This window comes from Myodes glareolus, chromosome 1 (genome assembly GCF_982192425.1).
Source record: "Myodes glareolus chromosome 1, mMyoGla1.1, whole genome shotgun sequence".
Taxonomy (NCBI): Eukaryota; Metazoa; Chordata; class Mammalia; order Rodentia; family Cricetidae; genus Myodes; species Myodes glareolus.
This window is the reverse complement of record NC_142026.1, coordinates 114,125,485-114,151,415: the sequence shown is the minus strand read 5'-3', so window position 1 is coordinate 114,151,415 and position 25,931 is coordinate 114,125,485. Positions and strand designations below refer to the sequence as shown.

At 40.7% G+C, this 25,931-nt stretch overlaps 1 protein-coding gene across 3 annotated transcripts in view; it reads right to left on the bottom strand.

Moving 5' to 3' along the window:
• Positions 1-25,931, bottom strand: part of Pde7b (phosphodiesterase 7B) — a 319,484-nt gene that overhangs the window by 196,748 nt on the left and 96,805 nt on the right. The window contains exon 3 of one of the 3 annotated variants that reach the window (XM_085689065.2): positions 18,704-18,742. The exons of the other annotated variants lie outside the window; for them this stretch is intronic. Coding sequence (XP_085545191.1) covers positions 18,704-18,742 — 39 coding nt within the window. The remainder of the gene's footprint in view (positions 1-18,703; positions 18,743-25,931) is intronic. 3 annotated transcript variants of the gene reach the window in all.

Sequence of the window (25,931 nt, the reverse complement as noted above, 5' to 3'; positions counted from 1 at the left end):
GAATGGGCAGAAGGTGTGTTTGATTTTAGCATCTGAAATAGTCTGGGTAAACCAGCAAGACGTTCAAACCAGGAATGTCTAGACTCATGTCCCCAAAGCTATTACCTTACTCTCTGAGATCTGAGACTGTTTGACAGAACAAAGGTTTCGACTGACAAAAGGAAGAAAACTATGAGAAGAAAAATAGAGACAATGAGGCTAGGTAAAGGACTCACACAGAGACTCTGAGGGATTTCCTGGCGTTTGTCCCTCATTGTAAAATAGGTGTAGGGGCTGCGGGTTTGACTCTGTATGAAAAGTTGCTTGTTATGCAAGCATGAGGACCCGAGTCCTTAGCACCCTCAGAAAACAAGCAAACAAACAAAAAATTGGGTATGGCGTGTGGTGGCACTCCTATAATCTCAGTGCTGGGGAGGAGGAGGCAAAAGTGTTCTTGCTGGCCTACCAGTCTAGTAACTCAGTGATGAGCAGGTTCAGTGAGAGATTCTGTCTCAAAAAAACCAGTAAGATGGAGAACAGATGTGGGAGAAGCCGGAAGATGTTGACATCTGGCCTCTGAACACACACATGTGTGCACGTGTACCTCCAAACAACCTTTCCATGTGTTCAATAATCTTCGTATTTTACTGTTTTTAAGCTTTATTGATGCCTTTTGATAGACGGTTCTAGAATCCAGACAAAAGCGCCACATGAGTTTTTGTTAACTGATGTACAGAAAAAGATAATAAATTGTCTGTCCTTTGCCTTCCTTAAGGTGGTTTCCTCTCTGCTCTGCTAATGGCATCCCATGGCTTCAGTGTTTCCCTGGGGAGAGCTGTGCCTCTGAGTTCCCCACAGTGCTCACTGGGGAAGGAGTAAAATTGGCCCCTTAGGGCCGCTACGTGGGCTGAGAGCCTCCTATGACAACTAGAGGATGCCCATACCTCCCTCTGCTCCTGCCTCTTCCCCAGGTGACCTGGGAAAACAAATCTTGAGTTTTGGAGACTGCTATTTCTGAGATAAGGACTAGAAGTTCAGAAGGAATTTATTTCCAGGGTCTGGAGATTCTCGATAAAAGCCCTTCCATGGAACTATGTGCCTCTCTGCCTTCAAATTCATTTTTAACTAGTTTGATTAATGAGATCTAGTACATGAACTGCTTTCAAGGGTCTGCTCTAAGTAGATTTCTCTGAGTCTGCTAAGGGTTTGGCAAGGGGAACCACCATTTCTGGTTCCTGGAGGTTGTCCTTTGGTTTTCTGTAGGCAGTCATCAATAGGGGGTGAATGGAGTGTTGCTTCACTTTCTAAATGCTGTCCTTTCAGAGAAAATCACCCACATTCCCAACAAATGGACTATGGGTATTTTCCTTTGTTTAAAAAAAAAAAAAGAGGGAAATGGTGCGGGAGAATTATCTATATTCTGTCAATCATTTATTTTAATAAAACGCTGATTGGCCAGGCAGGAAGTATAGGCGGGTCAACCAGACAGGAAGTAGAGGCGGAGTAATGAGAATAGGATAAGGCTAAGGAGGAGAAAAGTTCCTCAGCCACTCCTGCGCAGATCACTGAAGAGGCAGCATGTAACTTGCCCAGCTGAGAAAGGTACGGAGCCATTATGGCTAATATAGATGAGAATAATGGGTTAATATAAGTTATAAGAGTTAACAAGAAGCCTGACCTAATGGGCCAATCAGTTTATAACCTTATGGAGTCCTGTGTGTAATTTCTCTTTGGGATTTGCCGGCTGTTGGGGTACCGGGCGGGACGGAAACCCCAACAAGCCGGCCCTCATGCTACAAGGGGGTTTCCAAGGTTACCAAACCCTGCCTCCTGTGGCATCCCCTCCTCTGCCTGTTGTCCATGTTCCCTTCAGCTCACTGCAGCGTCTCACTACAGGGGTCGGTCCAGGTAAACTCATTTCTCAGCACCCAAAGTCCTGCTCAGAGCACCAAATAAGTCCTCTAGCCTCTTCTAGTGTGGATTTTTTTGTCAATTCTCTTGCTGTGACTTGTTCTCTTTATTTGCCCTGTCACAACTTTTCAGTCTTAGGTCTCACACACTTCTTGAGCCTCTTTCTTTGGAAGTCTCGCTGTCTCCCTGCAGCTCTCTTTATTCTTTCTCCTGTCCTTATCTCAATCTGGGGTCCCCAGTGCCCTGGACGGAAAGCTGTCAAGCTGTCCCTCCACAGAGAAATTCGGGGTTCACACCTTCTTGTCTGGGACCGTCTTGAGTTAGAACATGGCTCTGTTGGAGGCTAGACTTGGGACTGTAGGCTTTTCTCGGAAGGATTCAGTCTCTGTGCATTCCCAAGTCCCCAAACCTCGGGCCTTTCCTCGTGCAAGGGAGGGCCTGCCTGTTGCACCTTTCTGTGAATGGAAAGGCAGGAGGATGGTGAAGAAAGAGGAAGGAAGTTGTGCCCTCCCTGCTGACAATCCAAAACAGAAGTTGTACAACAGTGCCCTGGCAGCCTTGGCTACATCATATTTAAAGGAAAGACTAACCAGAGAGCAGTCAACATTTACAAGTCAGCAAGTTTTTGTATATGCATCAGAATTCCCAGAGCTCCTTGAAGAAATTTAGTGGAGTTAGCCACGTGGAACCTGCATTCCCTTGTGACACCTGTGGTCGCAGCTGAGAAGGAACGGTCTGGGCCACACTAGGCATATGCTCTTCGGTGGCCCCCATGCCATTGCTAACTCAGTCCCGTCTCCTCTTGTAGCTTCTCTGTGCTGGCCTCTGGAAGCATTTGAGTGACTCATCTCCAGAATAAGCTCTGGAGAGGATATTTGGATTTGCACACATCCACTCCTAGAGCCCCTGGTCTTGGAAATAGGAAGTCCTTGGCATTTTTTTAACTGATGCAATTTTGAATCTCAACCAGATAAGAGAAGGGCTCTAGACTTGCAAGATAATTGTATAGCTGTAAAGGTGACTACAAACCTTGAGTTAGTAGATAAAATACAGGGGCAGCTGACATGGAGAATCTATTTCCTGGGGGTTAAGAGCCTATTGGCAGTTTGCTGAGGAGGAACATGCGGATGCTTTGTCATCATTCAAGTGGTGAAAAGAAAGAAACTGTATGTACAACACTTAATATTTCCCAGTTTGTTCTGTTTGAGCCATTTGGGGAGAAATACTCTCTTTTACTTGAACCATTTCAAGTTCAAGAATGCAGCTCATCAAAATTTCCTGTTGTAAATGGTTGTTTATTTCTTAGGATTCTTGTTGTCGGGCATGAACAGTATATTCATAAAAAGAAAATAAGAAAAGTCTAGTATTTTTAACATATCCAAAGTGGAATATACATATACATACACATACCTACATACATATATGCATATTTGAGTAAGGGGAATAGGAGAAAATGGATAATATTTAAAACACACTATTTTGCCTGTCATGGCAGCACGTACTTGTCACTTCAGCATTTGAGAGGCTAAGATGAGAGGATTGTTGCCAGTTCAAGGCTAGCCTGGACTATATAGGGAATTTCAGGCCAGTCAGAGTTACCTCAGAAACAACTGTCCAAGACATTTTGTTCAAAAAAAAAAACCTGACAAAACAACCAATTAAAATGTTATATATGACAGTCAATTAAAAAGTATACACGAAGCACACAATATCATTGCGTAATTAGTCATGTTCAGTAAGCATCATCTATTTTTATAGATGGCCGGGGACTAGTTAGTACTAGTTTGTAGTGACCATCCTCTAGGCACCTGAATAGGACACTAGCTTGAACATGTTACCAAGATGTAAGTAACATCATTGATTAATGTCATTCACTAATTATATAAATTAGATAACTTCTAAGACTCAGTAGAGGGGTAGAGGTATATCTCGGATATGAAGAATAAATTATTTTTCTGGCCTTATTAGTGGGCATGCAAACAGCCAAGGCATGTTTCCATTTGGCAATTATTTTCCACTAAATAATTGCAGTGTTATTATTGGGTTACTCTGGGTATCTATCCAAATAAATTAAAATCAGAATCTTGAAGACATACTAACATCACTATGTTTATGGAAGGACTATATATATAATAAATAAGATGTAAAAGGAACCCAACTGCTCATTTATAAATGAGTGAATAGCTAGGCACTATGGTGCACACCTTTAATCCCAGCACTTGGGAAACAGAGGCAGGTGGATCTCTGTGAGTTCAAGCCAGGCTGGACTACAGAGCGAGTTCTAGGACATCTAGGACTGTTACACAGAGAAACCATGTCTTAAAAAAAAAGAATGGATAAAGAGAGCAAATGCATATAATAGACTGATGGTCTCTAGAAAGAAAGATATGCTGCAATATATTATAATGACGTTGAATGTCGAGGACCACGTGCTAAGCGAAGTAAACCAGGCAAATAGTGCACAAGTTCATTTGCATGAGGTATTTAAAATAGTTAAAATTATAGAGTCAGAAAATGAAATAGGAGGTTCTAAGGCCTGGGGAAAGAGGGATATGGCGAGTTATAGTCGATGGGAATGAGATTTTAGTCAATTAAAAAGTTAAATCTAGATATCTGCTCTGTAGCATTGTGTCTAGAGTGAACAGTACTTTATTGTATGCCATTGTTTAATGTTCCTTCCACAATGGAATAAATGTAAATAAATTAGAAAATGTTAAAAAATACTACACAGTCCTTCTATCTATCTATCTATCTATCTATCTATCTATCTATCTATCTATCTATCTATCTATCTATCTATCTATCTATCCAGCCAGCCGTCTGTCCGTCCGTCCGTCCGTCCGTCTGTCTGTCTGTCTGTCTGTCTGTCTATCTAACTATCTATCTGTCACCTACCTATCACTATAAACTTTTGGCAGGCAGAACATTGTTTATTTTATCTTACTTTATTTGGTGTTTAGGTACTTGCCCATGTGTGTGTCTTTGTATCACATGAGTGCTGTGCTTACAGAAGTCAGAAGAATATATCAGATCCCCTAGGACTGGGGTTACACACAGATGCCTACGAGCTGCCTTATGGGTGCTGAGACTCAAAACCCTGGTCCTCTGGAAGAGCAACTGGTACTCTTAAGCATTGAACCATCTCTTCAGCTCCATATGGAATACTATTTTAAAGACAACTTTGGTCCCCTGCTTTCCTCATACCTAATCCCATATTACTTTAGCTGTGTCAAGAACATGATAAATGGAATTTGTATGCTTTAGGTTTTCTTAATTTGTCCACCACCAATGATTAGAAAAAAATAAGAACAAGAACAACAAACAAACAAAAAATCCTTCTTAATTATTTCAATGAGCTACATAATTTGAAGCAGCTCTGGTAGCTGGGATGGTTTGGTTCTGAACAACTGTATACTGATTTATAGCACAGACACTGAACTTATTATTTTTTTTAAAATAAAAATTCCTGGAAAAAACCGGTAGTTCCTGTCCAAACAGTTCTAAGAAACATAAAGCAATGTGTGCACAGGGCGAGGGGGAGGATTAGTAACTGAACTCACTAACTTCAAAGGGTTCCATCTTGTTTTCATACACCCTAAACAAGATTAGACGACTCGTGATTTATGCTACCACAACCTTCCGCTGCTTCCCACTTTAAATAAAAGGATGGTTATAATTAAGATCATATGAACGCAGATGCTCCAACTTCTAAAAAATTAAGAGGGATGGCTTGATGATCGCCACGCAGACCCTCAAGTATCCTTGCAACGTTAGGGTTTGTGACCCTCGAGCCGAAAGCCTACAGTGTCCTTATCTCAGGTGCTACTTTCCGTGCTTTTTCTACCATGACTGAAAGAGCAGCAGCCACCACCGCAGCCACAGTAACACCAACAACAAACCAAGTACCCATGCTACTGCTTCCGTAAAATCTTAGCCTTTGAAAAATACTTCCATTTTAGTTGTGTGCCTAGCATCCTGCCTGGAGGATGAGGTGCCAAGGAGACTGTATCTCTATTCATGATGAGACCACTAAGGCTCACATCTTCTGAACTCTAGTTCACTGGGGCTGTTGATTTTGTTTTCTTGGCCTAGCCTGGCGATCCTTTTGCTCCCAGAGTGTTAGAATTACAGTTGTGTTCATCCGTACCCAGCTCTCTAGTCAGATCTTCTCTCCCCGGCTCTGACAGATGTTCTTTGGGCCTCACACATCCCAGGCAAGATCTCTAACACAGTTGTATCCTCTGCTGGTCTTTTGACTTCCGATTTTAAGACAGGGTCTTGCTAAGTTGTTGAGGCTACCTTTAACTACTCACTCATAGGCCAATATCAGGCCTTGAACTTGCCTCCCTCAGTCCCCAGAATAACTGGGATTAAGGGCCTGCACCACCTGGCCTGGCTCCATTGATCTCTTTAACACTCCAAAGCTTCTATACATGAATGCATGCTGTTCTCTCTTTCTAAGATACTCCTTCCCCAGATCACTGAAGTCCCCTCCTTTGAGAAGCTCTATCAAAAAGAGCAATATCCCCAACTATTGCACAGGACTCTTCTACACCCCCAGATCAAAAGTATTAGGGAAAGGAAAAATAAAAAAAAATAAAAAATAAAAAACAACTAAACCTGTATGAACCCGTTGCTTGGCATTTTCACACAATATGGAGAATCGCTACTTTTGTAATGTTTGCATTGCATTACATATTAGAAACAACACAGAAATGACTTTAAGTACAGAGGTGAGTACTGTACAAACATTACATTGTTTTAGAGAAAGGGCTTGGGCATATGTGGATTTAGTATCTGTGGGGTCAGGGAACCAATGGCCCAAGCATGCTGAGGGATGACTGTATGCTCCAGTGTGCCCACATTCCCACGAAGGACACTGATCACACTGGTCAAGGCTCTACCCCACAGGCTCCAACTTTAGCTTAATTACCTGTGATAGACATTATTTCCAAATACGATCCATCGTATGGTGCTAGGGTTCTGACTTTGGTGAATCTCAAGGGGACACAATTCAATGCCCAGCATCCACCTCCTCTGTTACCATGGCATCCTCTGCCCCCTGGACCCGTCATTAACGACAACACCTTCTACTCATTTGCCTAGGCCCCAAATTCACAGTGTTCTCTTTTCCTCTGTGTATTAGATCTCTCATTCAACAAGAATGATCAGCAACGCCTTCAAAATATTGCCTGAATCTAAGCTCCTCACCACCCTACTACCATCTTCTGAGTCCAAACCACTGATTTCCTGCTGAGACGAATATCACTGTTCCTTCCCAGTGCCCACATGGAATCTGTTTTCCTCTTCGAAGCAAGTGCGATTGCTTTAGAAGATAAGACCCGCCGTTCCCTCTTCAAAACACTGCACTTAGAAGAGAGCCCGAGTGCTACAACCCGCCGTAGGGACTTGCTAATCAAAATATATTCCAGGGACCAGTAGTATCAGCTCGCAAGGATCTTGTTAGAGATACACAATCTCGGATCCTGCTTCAAACGTAGTGAACCAGAACCAGCTCTTTAGCAGTTTCCCCGTGTGATTCCTGCACAGGTTAGAGTTTGAGAAGGAGTGACCTGGAGGGCTCATCACGTGACGCTGTCCATCTGCATCTCTGGACTCCTCTCTTTCCCTTCTTCCTTCTGCAGCCCACCCATTTCCACATTTGGCTCCCTGGCCAGCCCCATCCCTTGCCATGCATCCTACCTGATCTCTAAGCCTTCTTAGAGACCCTTTTCTTTACAAAAGCTCATCTCCCCACCATGTGTCCTTCCCTTGCTCTGCTTTCCTATGCAGTTTTTATTGCTACTTAATATCCAGCTTGTATTTGTCTAATGTTTAAAACTACAATGTAAGTGTCATGAAAGTCAGGAGATTTTGTTTATTTCATGCATAGATAGTCCCTCAAGGTACAAGAAATATTTAATATTTAAAAACTTTTCATACAAGATAACCTCCTCCTCCTTGCAGGTTCAACTGCTTTTTTTTATTTTTTATTTTTTTAGGAACACACTCTTAGGCGATTGAGACTCTAATGGGGCATTTTACTAGTTAAACACTGTCTTTATAATTTCCCCACCAGGGTTGTTTTCTCTTCTCAGTAACTTTGGCTTTTAGCCCTGGCACAGCTGGGGGTGGGGGGGCTTCCTCATTTTGCAGTGCATTAAACGCACTCAGCCGAGAGTGAGCCGAACAGAACTGCCGACTGAATAGTATAAGACAGCCTAAACACCACACGATATTGTTCTACAAGGGCGTTTGCTTTTGCATAAGAACTCATTATTTTTGTTGTGTACCTGCTGGGGCTTCTAGACTTAAAGTTCTTCATATCAAAGAGAAAACTTTAAACTTCACCATCACTTATAAGAGTGTGGCAACAAACTCCAGCCAGATGGTGGCAACATTTCAGGCCTGAGGAATCAGCGACTTTATTTATCTCTGATCTGTGAGGCCGTTTGCTCTCTAATGAGCCACAGAAGATTCTGAGTGTGATTGCATGCCAAATAACCTGCAGTAGTTCCTTGTTACAGAGACCCTACTGGTCAAAGATTTTCTCAGAAACATACACACACACACAAACATACATATCTAACACACATACATCACACACAACATAAACATACCACACAGACAAACCATACACACACACCACACACTACATACACAACACACACAATGCCACATTACACACACACACACCATACACACAACACAATACAAACATCACACACACATACCACAGACAACACACATAGACACTACACACATAACACATATATAACACATGCACACAACACACACACCAGACACCACACACACACACCACAGATATACAGACACCACACACACACACCACAGATACACAGATATCACACACACACAAAACACACATCACACATCACACTACACACACATAACACATGCACACAACACACATAGGCACTACACACATAATACATACATAACACTTGCATACAACACACACACCAGCTACACAGACACCACATACACACACCACAGATACACAGACACCACACACACTCAACACATATCACACACAGATACTATACACACAAATAACACATACATAACACATGAACACAACACACATAGACACTACACATATAATACATACATAACACTTGCACACAACAGACACATCAGCTACACAGGCACCACACACACACACACCACAGATACACAGATACCACACACACACACACACACACACACACACACACACCAGCTACACAGACATCCCCCCACAGATACACAGACAAACCACACACACACACACAAACACACACATATAACATATGTGTTATTTGTTTCATTCTGAGTCTAGTTCACTTCAGTGTTGCTAAAACATGGGCTTCTCTTCACCAGTCACTGTGATCTTGAAGAATTCAGAAGAATGTTTCCGTGGAACTCATCGGCTTTCTCTCTTCCTGGTCTCTTGGCTGGGAATTTAGTCTTGTCTTCTTTGTCATTTCAACCATATCCTCTGAGTCTCTTTATCCCAGTTTCTAGTCTATTGAGAGCCTCATCACAGGGTCAAGATTTTGTGGGCTCTTGTTGTTTGTTTTGCTGTTGCTTTGGTTGGTTGTTTTTCTTTTAAGGAAACTAGATAAACCAAATCATTCAGGGTCATACAAGATTAAGAATTATTAACCATAAAGAAGCTCGGTTCTGGATAGCTACCTAAATTGTTCAATAGCAAGCAAGCTGCAGGGATATTTGCTGCCTGCCCCTGCTGCAGGGCCAACTCCCTCAGAGAACGACCTTAGCAGTTCCAAAGCTGACATTCTGGTACTGGCAATTTGTTCAATGGCCTCTCACTGAAAGCACCCGAAAGGGAAGGCCTTGTTCGCCCATCTGACAGGCTTTCCTGATAGAGCATAGCCTATATGTCACATATTGGGTATCGGCTTTGGACCCAGCAGGCAGCCTCTGGAGGTGTCATGGTACTCATGGCCAAAGAGCTCTGATTTTACTTAATAATGATCATGAAGCACGGAAGAAGCAATTCTGGCAATTTTATCACTGCTTCTTGTCAAAATTGCTCTATTTTACTGGTAACTATTGTTAGTTTCTGAGAATGTCTCCTGTAAGAGTTAAGTTTTGTCACAGGTATGTATAGGAAACAGCATAGAGTATATATAAGGTTGGACATTATCTTAACTTTTGGACATCTATTAGGCTGTCTTGAGCATATCCTTCATAGATAAGATGGACTCTTGGCCATCGCCATTTCCTCCTATTGGAATCTAAATGTAAAGTTTCACTCCCTGCTGATTTCTTTGGCTGCCTAGATGAGTACACACCCCGGGTGCACACACAGCTTCTCTTTCTGTCGGACTTGTCCATCCTTGCCAGTCCACCCAGCTACAGACCTAAGTTCTGGAATAATTAGGCATTGATTGCAAGGGAAACATAATAAAAACACACAATTATTTTTAATTAATAATTATACATGAGAAATTTTCGTGTATTATTGTCATTTGACATTTCTCTTTAGAATCACAGTGACAATCTGTGTTAGACACAATATTTTCGAGAATCGTTGACATCACTTCTAATGTTCTGGTTTCCTTTAAAAATGGACACATGGAAACCTTTTTACTTGAAAACAAGTGGCTGGCTGGAAGGGGCCATGGTACATTTTCCTTTGCTGTAAGAAAACAACGGATGAGATGCTAGAGTCTGAACAAAGACTTGTTTGTCTCGCTCTCTCTTTTTTCCCAGAGCAAAGTTCTCCACAAGGGTCCTGTCCCTGAGCGACCTTTCAGGGTTCTTCTGAGCGCAGCAGACCTCAACTGCACGCACGGCTGGCTCTCAGCTCTTTCCCCACTTCTTTTATTTACCCTGGTTACACCTTTCTGTTTTTAAAGTTATCAGCCGGCCTTCGCCACATTCATTTATTTTGCTATGATCAGAGTATATTCTGAAGGTAGGAACGCTGCATGCAGACTGAAGATAAAATCTGTTGAATCAAACAGTGGCGTGTTCCTACCCACTCAGCATCGTCATGCATACATGCATACATGCAGCCCCAGGCACCTAGGAAATTTCACTGTAGTTTTTTATATTGTTTTATACCAGTAGGGTTTTCCTGTTCATCGTACATTTTAGGACATGTAAACCCATGAAATACTTTCCTTTCAGTTTACTGACAGCAAACTAGCTGGTTGTGAAGGACAAGATCACACGTGTCATTATTCCCCCAGACAAAGGCCTCTGCCTCTGGAGCCCACTTGAGAACAAAAGGAGCAAAACAGAGATCTTGAACTTGGAAATGTGTAGTTGATTTTAGCTTGGAAGCCTAATGGAAGCATCAGCTTTTCCTTAAATGTCTTGGCGATACCTTGAAGGGGTATCTGAGTCCAATGCAGTCTGTCTTTCTGCATGTGTGCCTTCATACAACATGCATCATATATTGCAATTTTGAGGATCTAAAGAAATCTCTCCACAGGTCTCCAATGAGTGATACTGCGCTTGTGAGTCTCTCCCTGACCCCAGTGTACAAGGCTACTAGTATGTTTGCTCTGGAAGGATTCCATTTGTCCTGGAACCATACGCCTCAAGTACCCGACCGTCATATTGTTTTGTCGTTGTTGTGACATATGCATGATTGGATGCCAGCCGAGTAGCACTTTGATTTATATCACAAGACATGGGTTTGCTGAGATAATATGCTATGTGCTAGGGAATAGTTAGGCCAGAAATGAGTCACAACAACCCAGACTCATGGTGAAAATGTGGTGCTCAGAGGTTACTTCAAGACACACGCTATTGTGTGTACCACCTCACAGGAGATTGATACCTCTCAGACACAGGTTCTGTCTGATATCTGGCACCTGCCATGGACAGATCTTGGTAACACTAGCAGACAATATGAAGTTATCTTTGCACTTTAGAGATCAGAGAGACAACAGAGAACTTCTCATTATAAAAGAACTTCTCCCCATGACCCTTTGGAAATTACAAAGAGACAAAAAAGGAGATGGCAACCGTTGATGGCAACCGTTCCTGACTTCATCACCTGGGAAGCCAAAGACATTCTGTAAAGTCTTTTTTCTATTGGGAAATTATAGTTTTCTGCTGAACTCACTGTTTGTATTGGCTAGAGGTAACCATCCAGTCTCCACCAGTCCATGTGCACGCTAAGAGAAACTGATAAACAGACCAGGGAATGCACTTTACTGGCACAACTCCAGAGTAAGTGTATGTGAGGGTCACAGCAATATGCAAAGGTTCAACCTGAAAATATTGATCCATGGAATTCGGAGTAAGAGAATGGACTACTGATGTTTCAGAACTGGATGGCCTAATTTTTATTCTAAAGGCTTTTAAAAAATCTTTTTTTTTCCTAGTGAATTATTGGGAGGAGAGACAGGTTTCTCTTAAAATCCCCACCCACCCACATACAGCCTTCTTTGTGGTCAGGTCCCGTGAGAGTAGCATATTTACCACAGCTGATGGACCTACATGGACATATTAACATTACGAGAGGTTATGGTCTACAGAAGAGTTCACTCCTAGTGTGTGTTATGTCTGTGGATTCTCTGGGTGCACACAAACGTGTAATGACACATTTCCATCATTATAGCCACTTAAGAGTGTTTTCACTGCCTTAAAACATCCTCAATTGCTATGTCTCTTCTCATCCTTCATCTATAATCCACGTATTATGATTTCAAATTTGTAAAAATTTAATCAGATAGTTTGTAGTGAACTAAAAACAGGAATTAATTATCTCAGCAGAAAGTAATTTTTACTTAGGAATAAGGTTTTGTTTATTATTCCACCTGGATGAGTAAGCAGTGTGATCCGTTGCAAAACATTTATGCTTAAGCATTCAACAAAGAGTAACTGTTAATTCGATTTGGGCAATAAACTCCATCAACTCTTTAATGTTCATTGATGATAAGCCAATAAAACATACCTGCTCCATTAGTACCATCATCAACCTGATGATTTGTTTTCATAAATGATAATTGTAATCTTCATTGGGGCCATTTACAAAAAATGTTCATACCAAGTTGAATGATGAATTATACATTTTAATTTCTACTCTAGGTTAATTACCGAGTGTTGAATTGTTCATGGCCCTTTCATACACAGCAAGTGGGGTGCAGACTGGTATAGCGACTTTAAGAAAATATTTGGAAAACTCAGTTAAAACAGAACATATATGTACCCTATAAGCCAACAGCTGTAGTTCGGACTAGATCTCCAAAAAGTAGGTAATTTGTTCACAGAAAACCATGTATAGTCTGGAGAAATGTCTCAGTGGATAAGTACTTGCCACATAAGTGTGAAGACCTGAGTTCAAAATCCCAGAACCTGTATAAAAACTGGGCACAGTAGCATGTGTCTAAGACCTGAAATGGAAGGTAGAGATGGAAGAAGTCCTGGGAACTCAGAGGCCAGCTAGCTTTGTATACATGGTGACCAATGCTGTAGAACTTAAATCACACAGGGTGGAAGATGAGGACCCACCCATGGTTTGACTTCCACATGTTTGCCTTGGCACATGTGTGCCTACACTCACATACACATCATATGTATACATCATACACACACACAGGCACCCCTCACAAAAGATTTTAAAAATGTACAAAAAATCTTAATAGCATTATTTTTATAGAAGTCCAAAACTATAGATAGATAAATATTTGTTAAGAGTAAAATTAATGAAGAAGTAGACATACACATATATACAAATAAATGCACACACATAAACATACAGAAAGGAACATTTTATTGCAGTGACCAGAGATCTTTTTCTGTAAAGGAATACATAGTAAAACTAACTAGAAGAACAAACTATAGTTATATTTAAAAGTACGGATAAATCTCAGATAATGGTGGGGCGAGAACATATTCTTTAACTCCACTTGTGTAAATTGCACATTAAGAAGTGGGGATAGAATCCAGTGCATCAGAGTGAAGCTTTTGGGAGGCAGTGTCTGGGAGGAAGTAACAAAAACATCAACCTGTGCAGTTTCACAAAGATGCACCGACTTCGTAAAACTTGTTTGTCTGTGACTTTAAAAAATTTTCTATTTTTCAAAATAAGCTACATTTAAATTAAAAGGAAGAATCTTGCTAAATGAAAATAAATCACTGAAAAATCATCACCAGGGCAATTAGAAGTGTCGATACATATCTAAGCTGTAACATCAGCTGTTGACTGATATCAAGCTATTGCTAAATATAATCTTGGATTTTATACATTAACATCATTAGTTAATATTTACTAATTAAAAATCTCTTCTCTCTCCTCTCCTTGTCTTTCACTCTTCAAACAAGATTTCACTATGTAGCTTTGTTGGCTTAGAACTCACTACATGTAGATCAGACTTCTTGTGGGTTGTTTTTACTCTTTACTCTTTTGGGGGGCCCGCCACCCAGCTTCCAAATAAATACACACATGGAAGCTTATTTTTATGTGTGAATGTCGAGTCTTAGATTGACTTATTTCTAGCCAGCTTTTCTTAAATTATCCCATCTATCTTTTGCCTCTGGGCTTTCACCTTTCTCTATTTCTGTATATCTTTTCTTTCTGTCTTACTCTATGGCTTGCTGTGTAGCTGGATGGCCAGTCCCTGGAGTCCCTCTCCTTCTCTTGTTCCTAGATCTCCCTCTCCCTAGATTTTCCTTCCTTCTTTGATATTTTCTCTGCCTGCCAGCCCCGCCTATCCTTTCTCCTGCCTAGTTATTGGCTGTTCAGCTCTTTATGAGACCAATCAGGTGTTTTAGACAGGCAAAGTAACACAGCTTCACAGTGTTAAACAAATGCAAAATAAAAGGATGGAACACATCTTTGAATCATTAGACAAATGTTTCACAACATAAACAAATCTAAGACTTTTTCAACTAATATTGCACAACATGGATTGTCCTGGAACTCACAGAGATCTACCTACCTCTGACCTCACCTCTGGAATGCTGGAATTAAAGACATGCATCACCACACTGATCTTAAAACTTTCTCTCTTAAAGAGCTAACATTTGGGTTTAACATTCTGGAGAAATTTTGTATTGGAAAGGAAGCAAATTAACATATATATTTATACTTTATTTTTTCATTTTTAATCAAAAACTTCTCCATTTATAACTGTATAATTGCTACAGGGAGAAAAAAGAGGTAAAACAGTCTTTCAAATTTCTTGCTTCATGGAAAAGTCTGTGGGATACTCTGGGCCTGTAGGCTGAAGATGGATGTCCCAGTTTTACAGAGGAACTTTGGGTGACTGTTCAGGCAACAAGATGTCTCTGTCAATTCTAGAGTTTTGGAAGTAGCTTACGATGTACTTTCTGTTTACTTAGGTAACATTATATCCTCTGGGGTCTTTGATGGAGTTGAAGTATAGATAGTTATAATTATAATTTTCCTTAGTTATGATAAAAGATAAAGTAGATATGAATATTGTAACTGTGATTCTTGCCTGATACCTGTCTTGCTTTATGTAATTTTACTATGTTAAAGTTAAAACTTTCCTTTTTATTTAGACAGAGAAGGGGAGATGATATGGGATTCCTCTCTGTATGCTATAAATATGTTTTATTGCCATTGGTTATTAAAGAAGCTACTTTGGCCAGTGGCTTAGCAGAGTAAAGCCAGGTGGGATTTCTAAACAGAGATATAGAGAGAAAGTAGGTGGAATCAAAGAGATGCCATGTAGCTGCCAAAGGAGACAGATGACCCAGAACCTTACTGGTAAACCACGAGCTTCACGGTAAATACAAAATAACAGAAATGGGTTAAGATGTAAGAGTTAGTTAATAAGAGGCCTGAGCTAATAGACCAAGCAGCATTTTAATTAATATAGTTTCTGTGTGATTATTTCAGGTCTGGGTGACCAGGAATAAACAAGCAGTCTCCACCAACATAAATGTAATGGTCTAGAAATTTACAGCTCTCTGAAGTCACATGCTTGAGATCTGTCCTCTGAGCTGCTACATGTCTTATAGCTGAATGAGATGGGAGAAGTTATTATCTATTTGGGGAAGGTTGGAAAGGATCATGAGAATAAAAGGATGTTGGATATCAGGAAAACACACAGATATTGTAAGTCCTGACATTTTGAACAAATTTGGGTGATGACAGTTTATAATACCTATTATGTATTTTATGAAGACCTGGAGAACAGAGCTTGAAGGCTCCAAACATAAAGAAAGATAAGAAGAGGGAAATGGAGTTGGGGAGGACTCAGTTATTAGAGGGTTCATTGCTCTCGCAGAGGACCCAGGTTTCTTTCTTAATATTTTATGTAACTCCAGTTCTAGGGGCTCCAACACCCCCTTCTGGCCTCTGTGGGCACCTGCGCACACATGGCGCACATGAATCCAGGCAAGCATACATAAATATTAAATAAATAAATGAAAATTTGAAAACCAGGGAAAGGCCAATGGCCTTGGTCTGATGATGAATGCACAATGTATACACGTGTTGAACTATTACACTGAACCCCATTAATGCATACAGTTGACAGGCTAATAAGATCCTTTTTAAATATTCAGAGATTTGCTTAAGCCTCTGTAATAGGCATTTCCACATTTCTGTGAAATCATCTGAAATATAATCATAACCATTCAAGTTCTGTCACCCATAGTTATCTTGGCTTTTCATGACTCAACTATCTTGTAAACAAATTCCGTAAAGGAACACTTTTCTTGATATAAAAGGGAAATAGACAGGATAGGTACCTCTCACAGATTGCCTGGTAGATGCTTAACAACTCTGTTCAATAAATAACTCAGGATTTCAAGACTAAGATGCAATTTTCCCCTAAGAAATGCAGAAACTGCATGTTGAATTCAATACTTACTTCAAAAACACACAGTACTTTTTCTAAGTATTTGATTTCTGAAAGAAGGTAAGATGCCCTAGCACAATTTTTGACATTGCAGTATGAATTTTAGAAAGTGATATAGCGTGATACCTCTTTTCCTATGGTTAGTAGACACATTCCAAGAACTGTCAGATTTGTAGCATATCACGGAGCAATAAAGATACTGTTATTCACTGGCCTCTTGGGATTCTATACTCTGTTAGTATTCTGACATTGGTTTGTAGTCATTATCCACCTCACAATGAGTCAGTTATTGAGGAAATGCATGCAAGATAATGGGACAAATAGCATAACCATGAAATTTTGTGCTCTTATGATCTAGTATTCTTACTGCACCTTTCAAAGTTTAGGGATATCCAGGCACACAAATTCCACTTTGTTATACATATCTGCAGTATTCAGGATGGTATCATGCTACACAGGTTTGTTGCTTAGGAGAGCTACAAACCTAGGAGACTGTACCATTCAGTTTGGGTGTGAAGTGGGCTATACTTCTAGGCTTGTGTAACTATATTCCATGATATTGGAATAATGATGGAATCACCTAATTACGAATTTCTAAGACCACCTTCCCATTGATAAACAATATATAACTGTATTTCAGAAAAGAGTGCCTCTTCCAGAATTAAATTCCCAATTTTCCATAGTGTCACACTGAACTAGAACCCCTGGAATCCAGAATCAGAGTAAAGACAAAATCACAATTTGTGAGATTTATGATATTGAGTATTTTGTTAAATTACACATCACAAAAATTTTAAAGATATTGGCTAAAAATAAAATATATCAAACACATATGAGGTATCCTCAGTTGTTTGGCTAAGATAACAGCAAAATCTGTGCATTTGTTTATCGTCATTTTGAAATTTTCCTTCAAGACTTTTAGTGAGAAGCAATTAGTAATTTTTATAGTGTCCGTGTTAGAATCACAAAAGGTGAAAACACAGATTAATGAGCCTGTTTTGAAAGTTTTGGACTTACAGAAGCTGCTTTTTGAATGTACCCATTAGTTACTTCTTTGAGACAAATCTGATAAGTTAATATCATATATTCTGAAATTATGAATTTCTGAAATCTGACAAAGAAATGTTTTGGTATTTTTTGTAAGAAACATGGCACTTATCAGAAACATTCATACAATGTTTCGACATTTAAGTAAGACAAAGGCATCAATAGGTACAATGGGGAAAATAAGTATTTTGTATAGTAATCGGGATAACTTTGTTTTACCCTTAAAATGCCTATGCTTTATCAATGTTTATAAAACTTAAAAAAAACTTTGCATATTTATAGCTATGAAGCAGATGGTTGGCAATTGACAGCATGGGACCTCATAAGGGACTCTGTGTGAATATTTGTCTGCTTAAATAATGCAAGTTTGCAGTGCAATGCATTCATAAACTGCTCTTCCTTCAGTAAAGAGCACTAGGGTTGTCCTCAGGTCAACCCTGAGAAGGGCACGGGAATACTATAAAAATACAGTTGGATATAAGCTAAGCTTCCTAGGGAGAGTCTTTCCGGTAGCATGAAATGTGTAGGGAATAAACCATGGGTGGAGAAGAAGAGGTGGAGTTGGCCAAGAAGGAACCAACATCTCCTAGTTCTTTCCAACATTCCAAGAATGTAAGTGGCTTCACACCACCTGGGTGGAGGTGATTGTGAGGCCTCTCTTGGCCAAGATAGGCCATGCCAATGCCTTCTGGGTCACCACTGGAAGTGGGAGAAGGTTATGAAGGAACATATAATGTTATGAATTTCTTATATCTCCATTAGGATTGTTCTGTGTATCTTAGGAGTTGTAGGACAATGCTGAGTGCTTGGGTCAGAACAATAGATAAGACAGGACTCCCTGGGAATGTGCAGGCTAAGTAAAGAGTGGAGAAAGAATGCAGTCTTTAGTTATGAAGGGAGGGATTTGTGAGTTAGGATCTAGGAGGCATCACCATGCAGGTTACCTTGGCCGGCCATTGGAAGAGGAGGAGGAGAAGAGGCAGCTAAGGAGAAAAGAGAAGGGGAGGGTCTTCATGAGCAGAGAGTATTTACTTCTCTGAAATGTGTGCTTGGGAAATACATGAAGATTGGAACTATGTATTTTTATTTTAAGGAATGGATCTTGACATATTAGCTCACAGTTGCTAACATCAACCAGGTTCTTGGACTTGGTTTTATACACATGGCAGTTGATCTAATGGGCACAAGTATTTATCATTCAATGCTTTAACATTTTTTGTATTTTTTTGTAATATACATGGTTAAATCTGTCAGAACATAGAGATATAATATATACACTTCCGTATGTTAGGTACACATTTCTGCTTTATATGTATATAAACATATATAACATTTTATATCTCATAAAGTCTTTTTCATTTCATATATTAGTTTCACACTAACCTATCTGTTTATGCCCTTTCTGCTCCTCCTCTCCCTGCTTCCTAAGCTGGGAAGTGATTGGATGGAATCATCTCAGCTGCTCCTTTCCCTCACCCAGGAGGTCCTTACTCCATCTAAGTTTTCCTTGTCCACTTGGCTTCACCTTACCCTCTGCCCCTGGGCTTGCTGATTGATGGCACCACTACTCACATGTCCCTCAGGTATCTGTCAGCTGGGATCTCACCTGACCCTTCTCCTCTTGGCTAAGGTTACTACATACCATTCTCTTGCCTCTCTGCTTTTTTATTCTGAGTCTCCTACACATTTATTTGTTTATAGACTCGTCTTGAACCTGTTGGACCCTTCCAGGACCTGTTTCTAGATGTTCCTAGGTTTATTCTCTATCACTCCTCACCATGCCCTCAGTGGTGTCTTTCCTAATGTGCTGATACCACTGCTCACCTGAAGATCTCTCCTGCGAACTCCAGATTCTCTCCTATACCCAAGTTTTCTGGGTACCTCAAATTTATCACATCTAGAATTTGACTCACGTCCTTCCTGTGCTGTCCAGGGCAGGAGGCGGGGGGGGGGGGGCACCTCTGTGTGCTTAGCAGCGTCTCCTGCATTCAGCCTGTGCAACGTCCTATCACTGTGGTGCTTTGAAAGAAAATGGCTCCCGAAGGGCGTGGCAGTATGAGGAGGTGTGGCCTTGTGGGAGGAAGTGTGTCACTATGGGGGTGAACTTTGAGGTCACCTTTGCTAAAGCTATACTCAGTGTTGTGGTGATATTTTGTTTGTACTGTAACAAATGAAGCTTGACTGAAGATCAGAGTGCAGAGCTAGCCACAGTAGGCAGCTGGAGAGGCCAGGCAGTGGCAGTACACATCTCTAATTTCAGGACTCGGGAGACAGAGGCAGACGGAGCTCTGTGAGTTTAAGGCCACCCTGGGCTACACAAGATTGAGTCAGTCTAAAAGAGAAACAGGGCTCATACCTTTAATCCCAGCACTAGGGAGGTGGGGATGGGAGTGATATGGCTGGGTAGGGAGAGGAATATAAGGTGGGAGGAGACAGGAGCTCAGGGCATTTAGTCTGAGGATTTGTGGAGACAGGATCTTGCCCACTTTGGTCTGAGGATTCAGTAGAGGTGAAAGGTCTCTCTTGTGACTGGGTCCTTTACTTCTCTGAACTTTCAGCATTTATCCTGTTATCTAACTCTGGGTTTTTATTATCAAGATCAATTAGAATTCGAGGTACATGGTATGATACACAGTTCACTTCCTTTTGCCTGCAGATCAAGGTTTAGCTCTCTCAGCTCCTTTTCCAGCAAAATGACTTCTTACATGGTGCCATGTGCCACCATGTCCTGTCACGAGGATAATGGACTAAACCTCTGAAACTGTGAGCTAGCCCCAATTAGATGCTTTCGCTCATAAGAGTTGCTGTGGCCATGGTGTCTCTTCACAGCAGCAGAAACCTGAGATAAGACACAGTCTTTCAAAGACTCCTGTATCTTGCATCTTTTGTCCTCAGTGACAATTGTCTCAGTTCAGGCAGGACTCAACATTTCTCACCTGATGATTGCTATAATTTCCTAAACTGGTGTCTTTCTCATATTGTCTTCCTCCTGGGCATCCACAACTCTGAGTAGGTGACCTGTTTAAAGTCTCGTGTCACTTTGTAGATCTTCTACTTAAGCATGCTTGCAGTTTTTATTTATTTTCTGGTCCTGTTCTTCCTCATATCTAATTAGCTATTTGTTCTCTCTTATTTTATTCTGCAGGCACACTTACCTTCTCGCAGAGTCTCTAGTTGGCCACCTGAAGTTGCATGCACCATTTGCTTTGTTGCCTAAAACTGACAACACCTTTCCCAAGAGGTTCCCACCTCAGCTTCCCCAGGCTTCCCTGTTGCTTCTCATTTGCTCCTTCTCATATTGCCTCAGGTCTTTCCAGACATAGTTCACTGTTTCCCATGGACAGAGGTCCATCCTTATGGTTTTGCAGGCTATGACACCATTGTTTGTGTTAACCATGACTCGCTCAAAGGCTGAGCTTCACTGTCCTTGTATCTCCAGACTGACACACAGTACACACCTATAAATGTTTGCTAATTGCACATGGTTTTCAATTGCAGCTTTGTAAAGGGGTGTGTAGTCTGGTGTAGGAGGTTTTTCTATGTGTCGCTTTCATTGGTTGAATAAAGAAACTGCCTTGGCCTTTTGATAGGGCAGCACTTAGAGAGGCGGGGAAAAGAGAGCTGAATGCTGGGAGAAAGAAGGCAGGCAGAGAGAGATGCCATGAATCTCTGGCATGAGACAGACTTAGGTTAGAATCTCTCCCTGTAAGCCATGACCTTGTGGTGATATACAGATTATTAGAAATGGGTTGAATCAAGATGTGAGAGTTAGCCAAGAAGAGGCTAGAGCTAATGGCCAGGCAGTGATTTAATTAATACAATTTCTGTGTGATTATTTCATGAGCAAGCTCGCTGGGCGGGACAGAACATAGGGTCCCTGCTCTTCGTACTACAGCAGCCTCACCTTCTCTACCTTCAGGGTGAAGACATAGCTGTCGCAAGACTTTTATCATGTTTGGATTGGACAACTCTGGTTCCAGTAGATGGGTTTTTTTCTTGAGTTGCCAGGCTGCAGTTCACTCTTGGTGGAGCCCGGGAGCCCAGCTTCATTGAAAAGCAAGATCTGTTGTTGCTGTGGCAATGCAAGCAGCAACAGTCTATGGAAAGCAACCATGAAACTGGGGGACTTGCTTCCTCATGCAAAGCAATACTGACTTTCAAATATAAAATTTGAAAAGGCCGTAGGATTATGGAATAAAGATTAGTAGCATAAACCTCAGGCTGAAAGTTTTCCTATCTATTTATTTTTTATAAATATAGAGAAGATGAAATAATCGGCTTCCTCATTCGTCAACACAGCGTCCCATCGTGCCCAGGAATGATTTGAGTGGCAGAATGGATGCTGCCTTGCTCGTCATCACATCAGTCCTTGTGCTCAGCAGAGGGTTGGGAGGGTGGGGCGTACAGCAGACCCCGACAAATACTGTTAATCTTCTCCACCTCACAATCTCACAACACGGTCTAATTAATGTAGAGAAAGACGTATTTCTTATCCAGAAATATAGAACGTTGTGCTTGGGAGTTGTTCTTTTGTTCCCGGAGAATCTGACCTGGGTATTGACCATGCTAGATCCTAACAGAGGTTTTTTGTTGTTGTTGTTGTTTTGTTTTATTTATTTATTTATTTATTTATTTATTTATTTATTTATTTTTGTGCTGTAACAACCTGGCTCTGACACATTTGAGCGATGCCTGCAGGTGACTGCGCTGCTGTCACAAATGCATCAGCATGTATCCTCTCAGCAAATGACGGGGTCCTATTAGGAAATGGGCAGTGAGATGCTCCGGGTGCTGGATGCTCAGCAGGGAACAAAACCGCGTCCCTGCTTCCTTGATGTTTATGTTCTGTGGGTAATGTGCTGTGGGGTGAGGCCGAGGGACAGCATGGAGTGTGTGGACAAATACACAGCCTGCCAGCTGGTGCAAGACTGATGCTAAGACAAAGCAGGGCTCGGGGGAGTGCTGGGAATTTCCTTTTCGCTGCTCTTGCTTTGGAATGTCCCCACTCCATTTTGTCTTTTGTTGCAGTTAGAAAATGGTGCCCAGAGATTTCATCACTTAAACAAACACAGGGAAAGAGAAAACGGGTGTGTGTGTGTGTGTGTGTGTGTGTGTGTGTGTGTGTGTGTGCAAATGACAGGAATGACATATTTCACACATGTAAGTTAAAAGTCAAATCTGTGAGATGGTATAACTTGGATGAGTCAAAACTCAAGTGTGGACCTTAGTTTTAAAGCCAGGTGAACATAAACTAGTTCTTGCAGTAACCTTTGGTAACCAATAAAGATGACTTATAAATATTTTTGTTTATCGTTTCTCGTATTAATTATTTCTAAACAGCAAACATGTACATGAAATGGTCTACTGGCTTGGACAAACTGAGGTAGTTTAATACTTAAAATATGCCCAAACTGTTTATTATTCATCAAAAAAGATCCCACCAGAAATGACTTGTCATAGTGGCTTAATTTTCTATACTCAGAAAGCAGGGGCAGGGGAAGGTGTAATCATTGTGAATTTAAGGCTAGCTTAGGCTACATAGTAAGTACCAGGAGAGTCAAAGCTGCATCATTAGATGCTGTGTTAAGAAATAAGAAACCACAACTGGAGACATTGCTCAGAGGTTACAAGCACTTGCTGCTATTATAGAGGACCAGGATGTGGTTCCCAGCACCCACATGGTGGCTCAGAATCATGAAGAACTCCAATTCTCAGACATCTGGCACGTTCTTATGGCTTCTGTAGCTACTGTACACGTCTGGTGCACATACTTACAACCATGCAAAACACACATACACATAAAATAAAAAGGGTTCATTTTATAAGTAACTGGCTTATATTTTCGCTTAATACTATGCAGCAGAAATGAGTTTATAGAGTATTTCATGGTCCATTATAGCTAAACCGAAACTACTCCTGCTAGCCAGACCCGAAAGTCCAGAGCCGTTGACCAGCTAAGATGTCTGTCATTTTGGGAGAGGATGCCAATAGCCGGTTATCTCCACTGAACTTTTTGTTCATTTACAAGTGTCTTCTTTTACCCCGAGGGTGGCCTGAATACTTCTTGAACACTCCTATTGCTCTCTCTGGGATTTTGAGGGGAACTCTTAGCTCATCCCAGTCCTGCCACTTGGTTGGCACTCAAAGGTAAACACAGGTCTCCTTCCATTCCCCTCTATGCATTCCGGTCTTTGAAGTCTCAATACATTTGGCTTTTTAAAAGTCCTACATTCATGTTTCATATTTTGGGTTTCAAAAGTTGAATTTCATTGGATTGGAAGCCTTTTGAAAGAAAAGACTGCTCCCATTGGTCTTTGGTTCCGACTATTTCCCATAGTGTCCTGGGATGGAAGGTGCTTGAAGAAATCTAGTTCATGTAGTTTTGAACAACAGATTCATATTTGTAAAGTCATCTTTATGTTTGTACAATGTCTCAGTTTTTTGGTTCATTTTCAAAGCACCATCAGTGGCCTCAATCAATAATTATTTTCTAAAGAAAAATCATTGTTTATTATTTATCAACTTATTGGTAGATAACTAATATTTAGGGCTGGTCCCATAATAGGCATTACTTTGTAAAATTTCTCATTTTATCATGGGTAAAAAGCCACTAGATCTAGAAGAGAGAGATATTTCTTTTTCCATCTTGTAGGAAAATTATAAATGGTAGCCTGAATTCCATATCAAGCTGCTTGTGTGAGCAGAGCTTACAGTCAGTGTTTCAGAGCTGGGGCTGGAACACAGACCCTGTTATTTTGTGTTGAGCATTAAAAAAAAAATGTTGACCTTAAGGTCTCCTATTACTGTGAAAATTACCAATCCAGCTCAGCATTTATATAGCAAATTTCAAATGTCTAACATGAACATCTCGTGTAAGCCAGACAGGTAATCAAGTTCTTCCAGAACATTCAGAAGCAAAACAACTTATCAGCATGAATGGATTCCAGTATGAAATAGCAGCAAAGCCACAGAATATTCCAAATTAGAAGAAAACCCAGCCCTGATAAAAGTAGGAAACTGAGCCAAAATATCATAAGATACAACAAGTTAAGGATTTTTATTTTTATAGAACACTATTTAAAAAGTAAGAGAAATGGGAATAGAAAGAAGTACCACGTCCGATCTCTCTCTTTGTTTTAAAAAAATTCTTTTTATAAAAAAAGTGTCTAAGTTTACAAAACATGGCTAACACATAAAAGAAGAATTGAATCAACACCAATCATTCTTTTAAATATTCTCCTTTCTTTTTGGCCAACACTTTCACACCTTTGGAAAGTAACTTTAGTAACTTGGCATAGTCCATGCATTATGTACAAAATTAGGAGATAATTCTCTGTCAGTCTCTTTTCCTTTATATAAGGATCACTTCCTTACATTTTATTAAGGTTAAAATTTTGTCTTATAGTTTCATATCTTTTTATTAATTATATAAGCTTTAAGGTTAATTAGAATTGAAGAGAGATCTGTACATAGTGTTTGAGTGTAGATATGGGGTTTGCAATGGAGGGAGCTTGAAGTCACTGACCTAAGTGTGAAGCAGAGAACAGAGGAGCCACTTATTATAGCTTGCATGCTGACTTGTGGCCAAGGTTGGCCTCCCTGAACAATTCTAAGGATTAAGCAGCTAGTCCTCAGTGCAGGCAGCTGTGCAGCCCACAATCTGCCTTCAAACCTGGCCTGTCCTGTTCTTCCGAAACTAGAAACGAGTCTCTGCAAAAACCATGCAAGACAGTAATTGATTCTCACTTAAAATTGTATCGGATTTAGTGCTTTGGAGTCCCTCAAGGTGATTATGACACTTACATATCTGCTACGATAATGAGCCAGCAGCATGGTTTTCTGAGAGGGTGATTTATTCATGAAAGTCACAAGGTAGACAACTCAACATACAAACACTGCCACCACCCCTGCTATAATGATCTGAGTATTCACTGGTAGAGAAGAGGACAGACCTGCAAACCTGTACCTGGCTAATGACCCTCATGCACATTCTGTATCAAGCATGTTGAAACCAGAGCATAGCCCAAATCCAGACAGGTACCCCAAAACTGGAATGTAGGTAGGAAGGGAAGAGGAACCCAGGAAGAAAGGCCCATGAACTTGATAATATAAAGATGTGGATAGCTTAGGTTGGCCCTCATCAGGAATCAATGCTGGGTAGCACAGAGATCC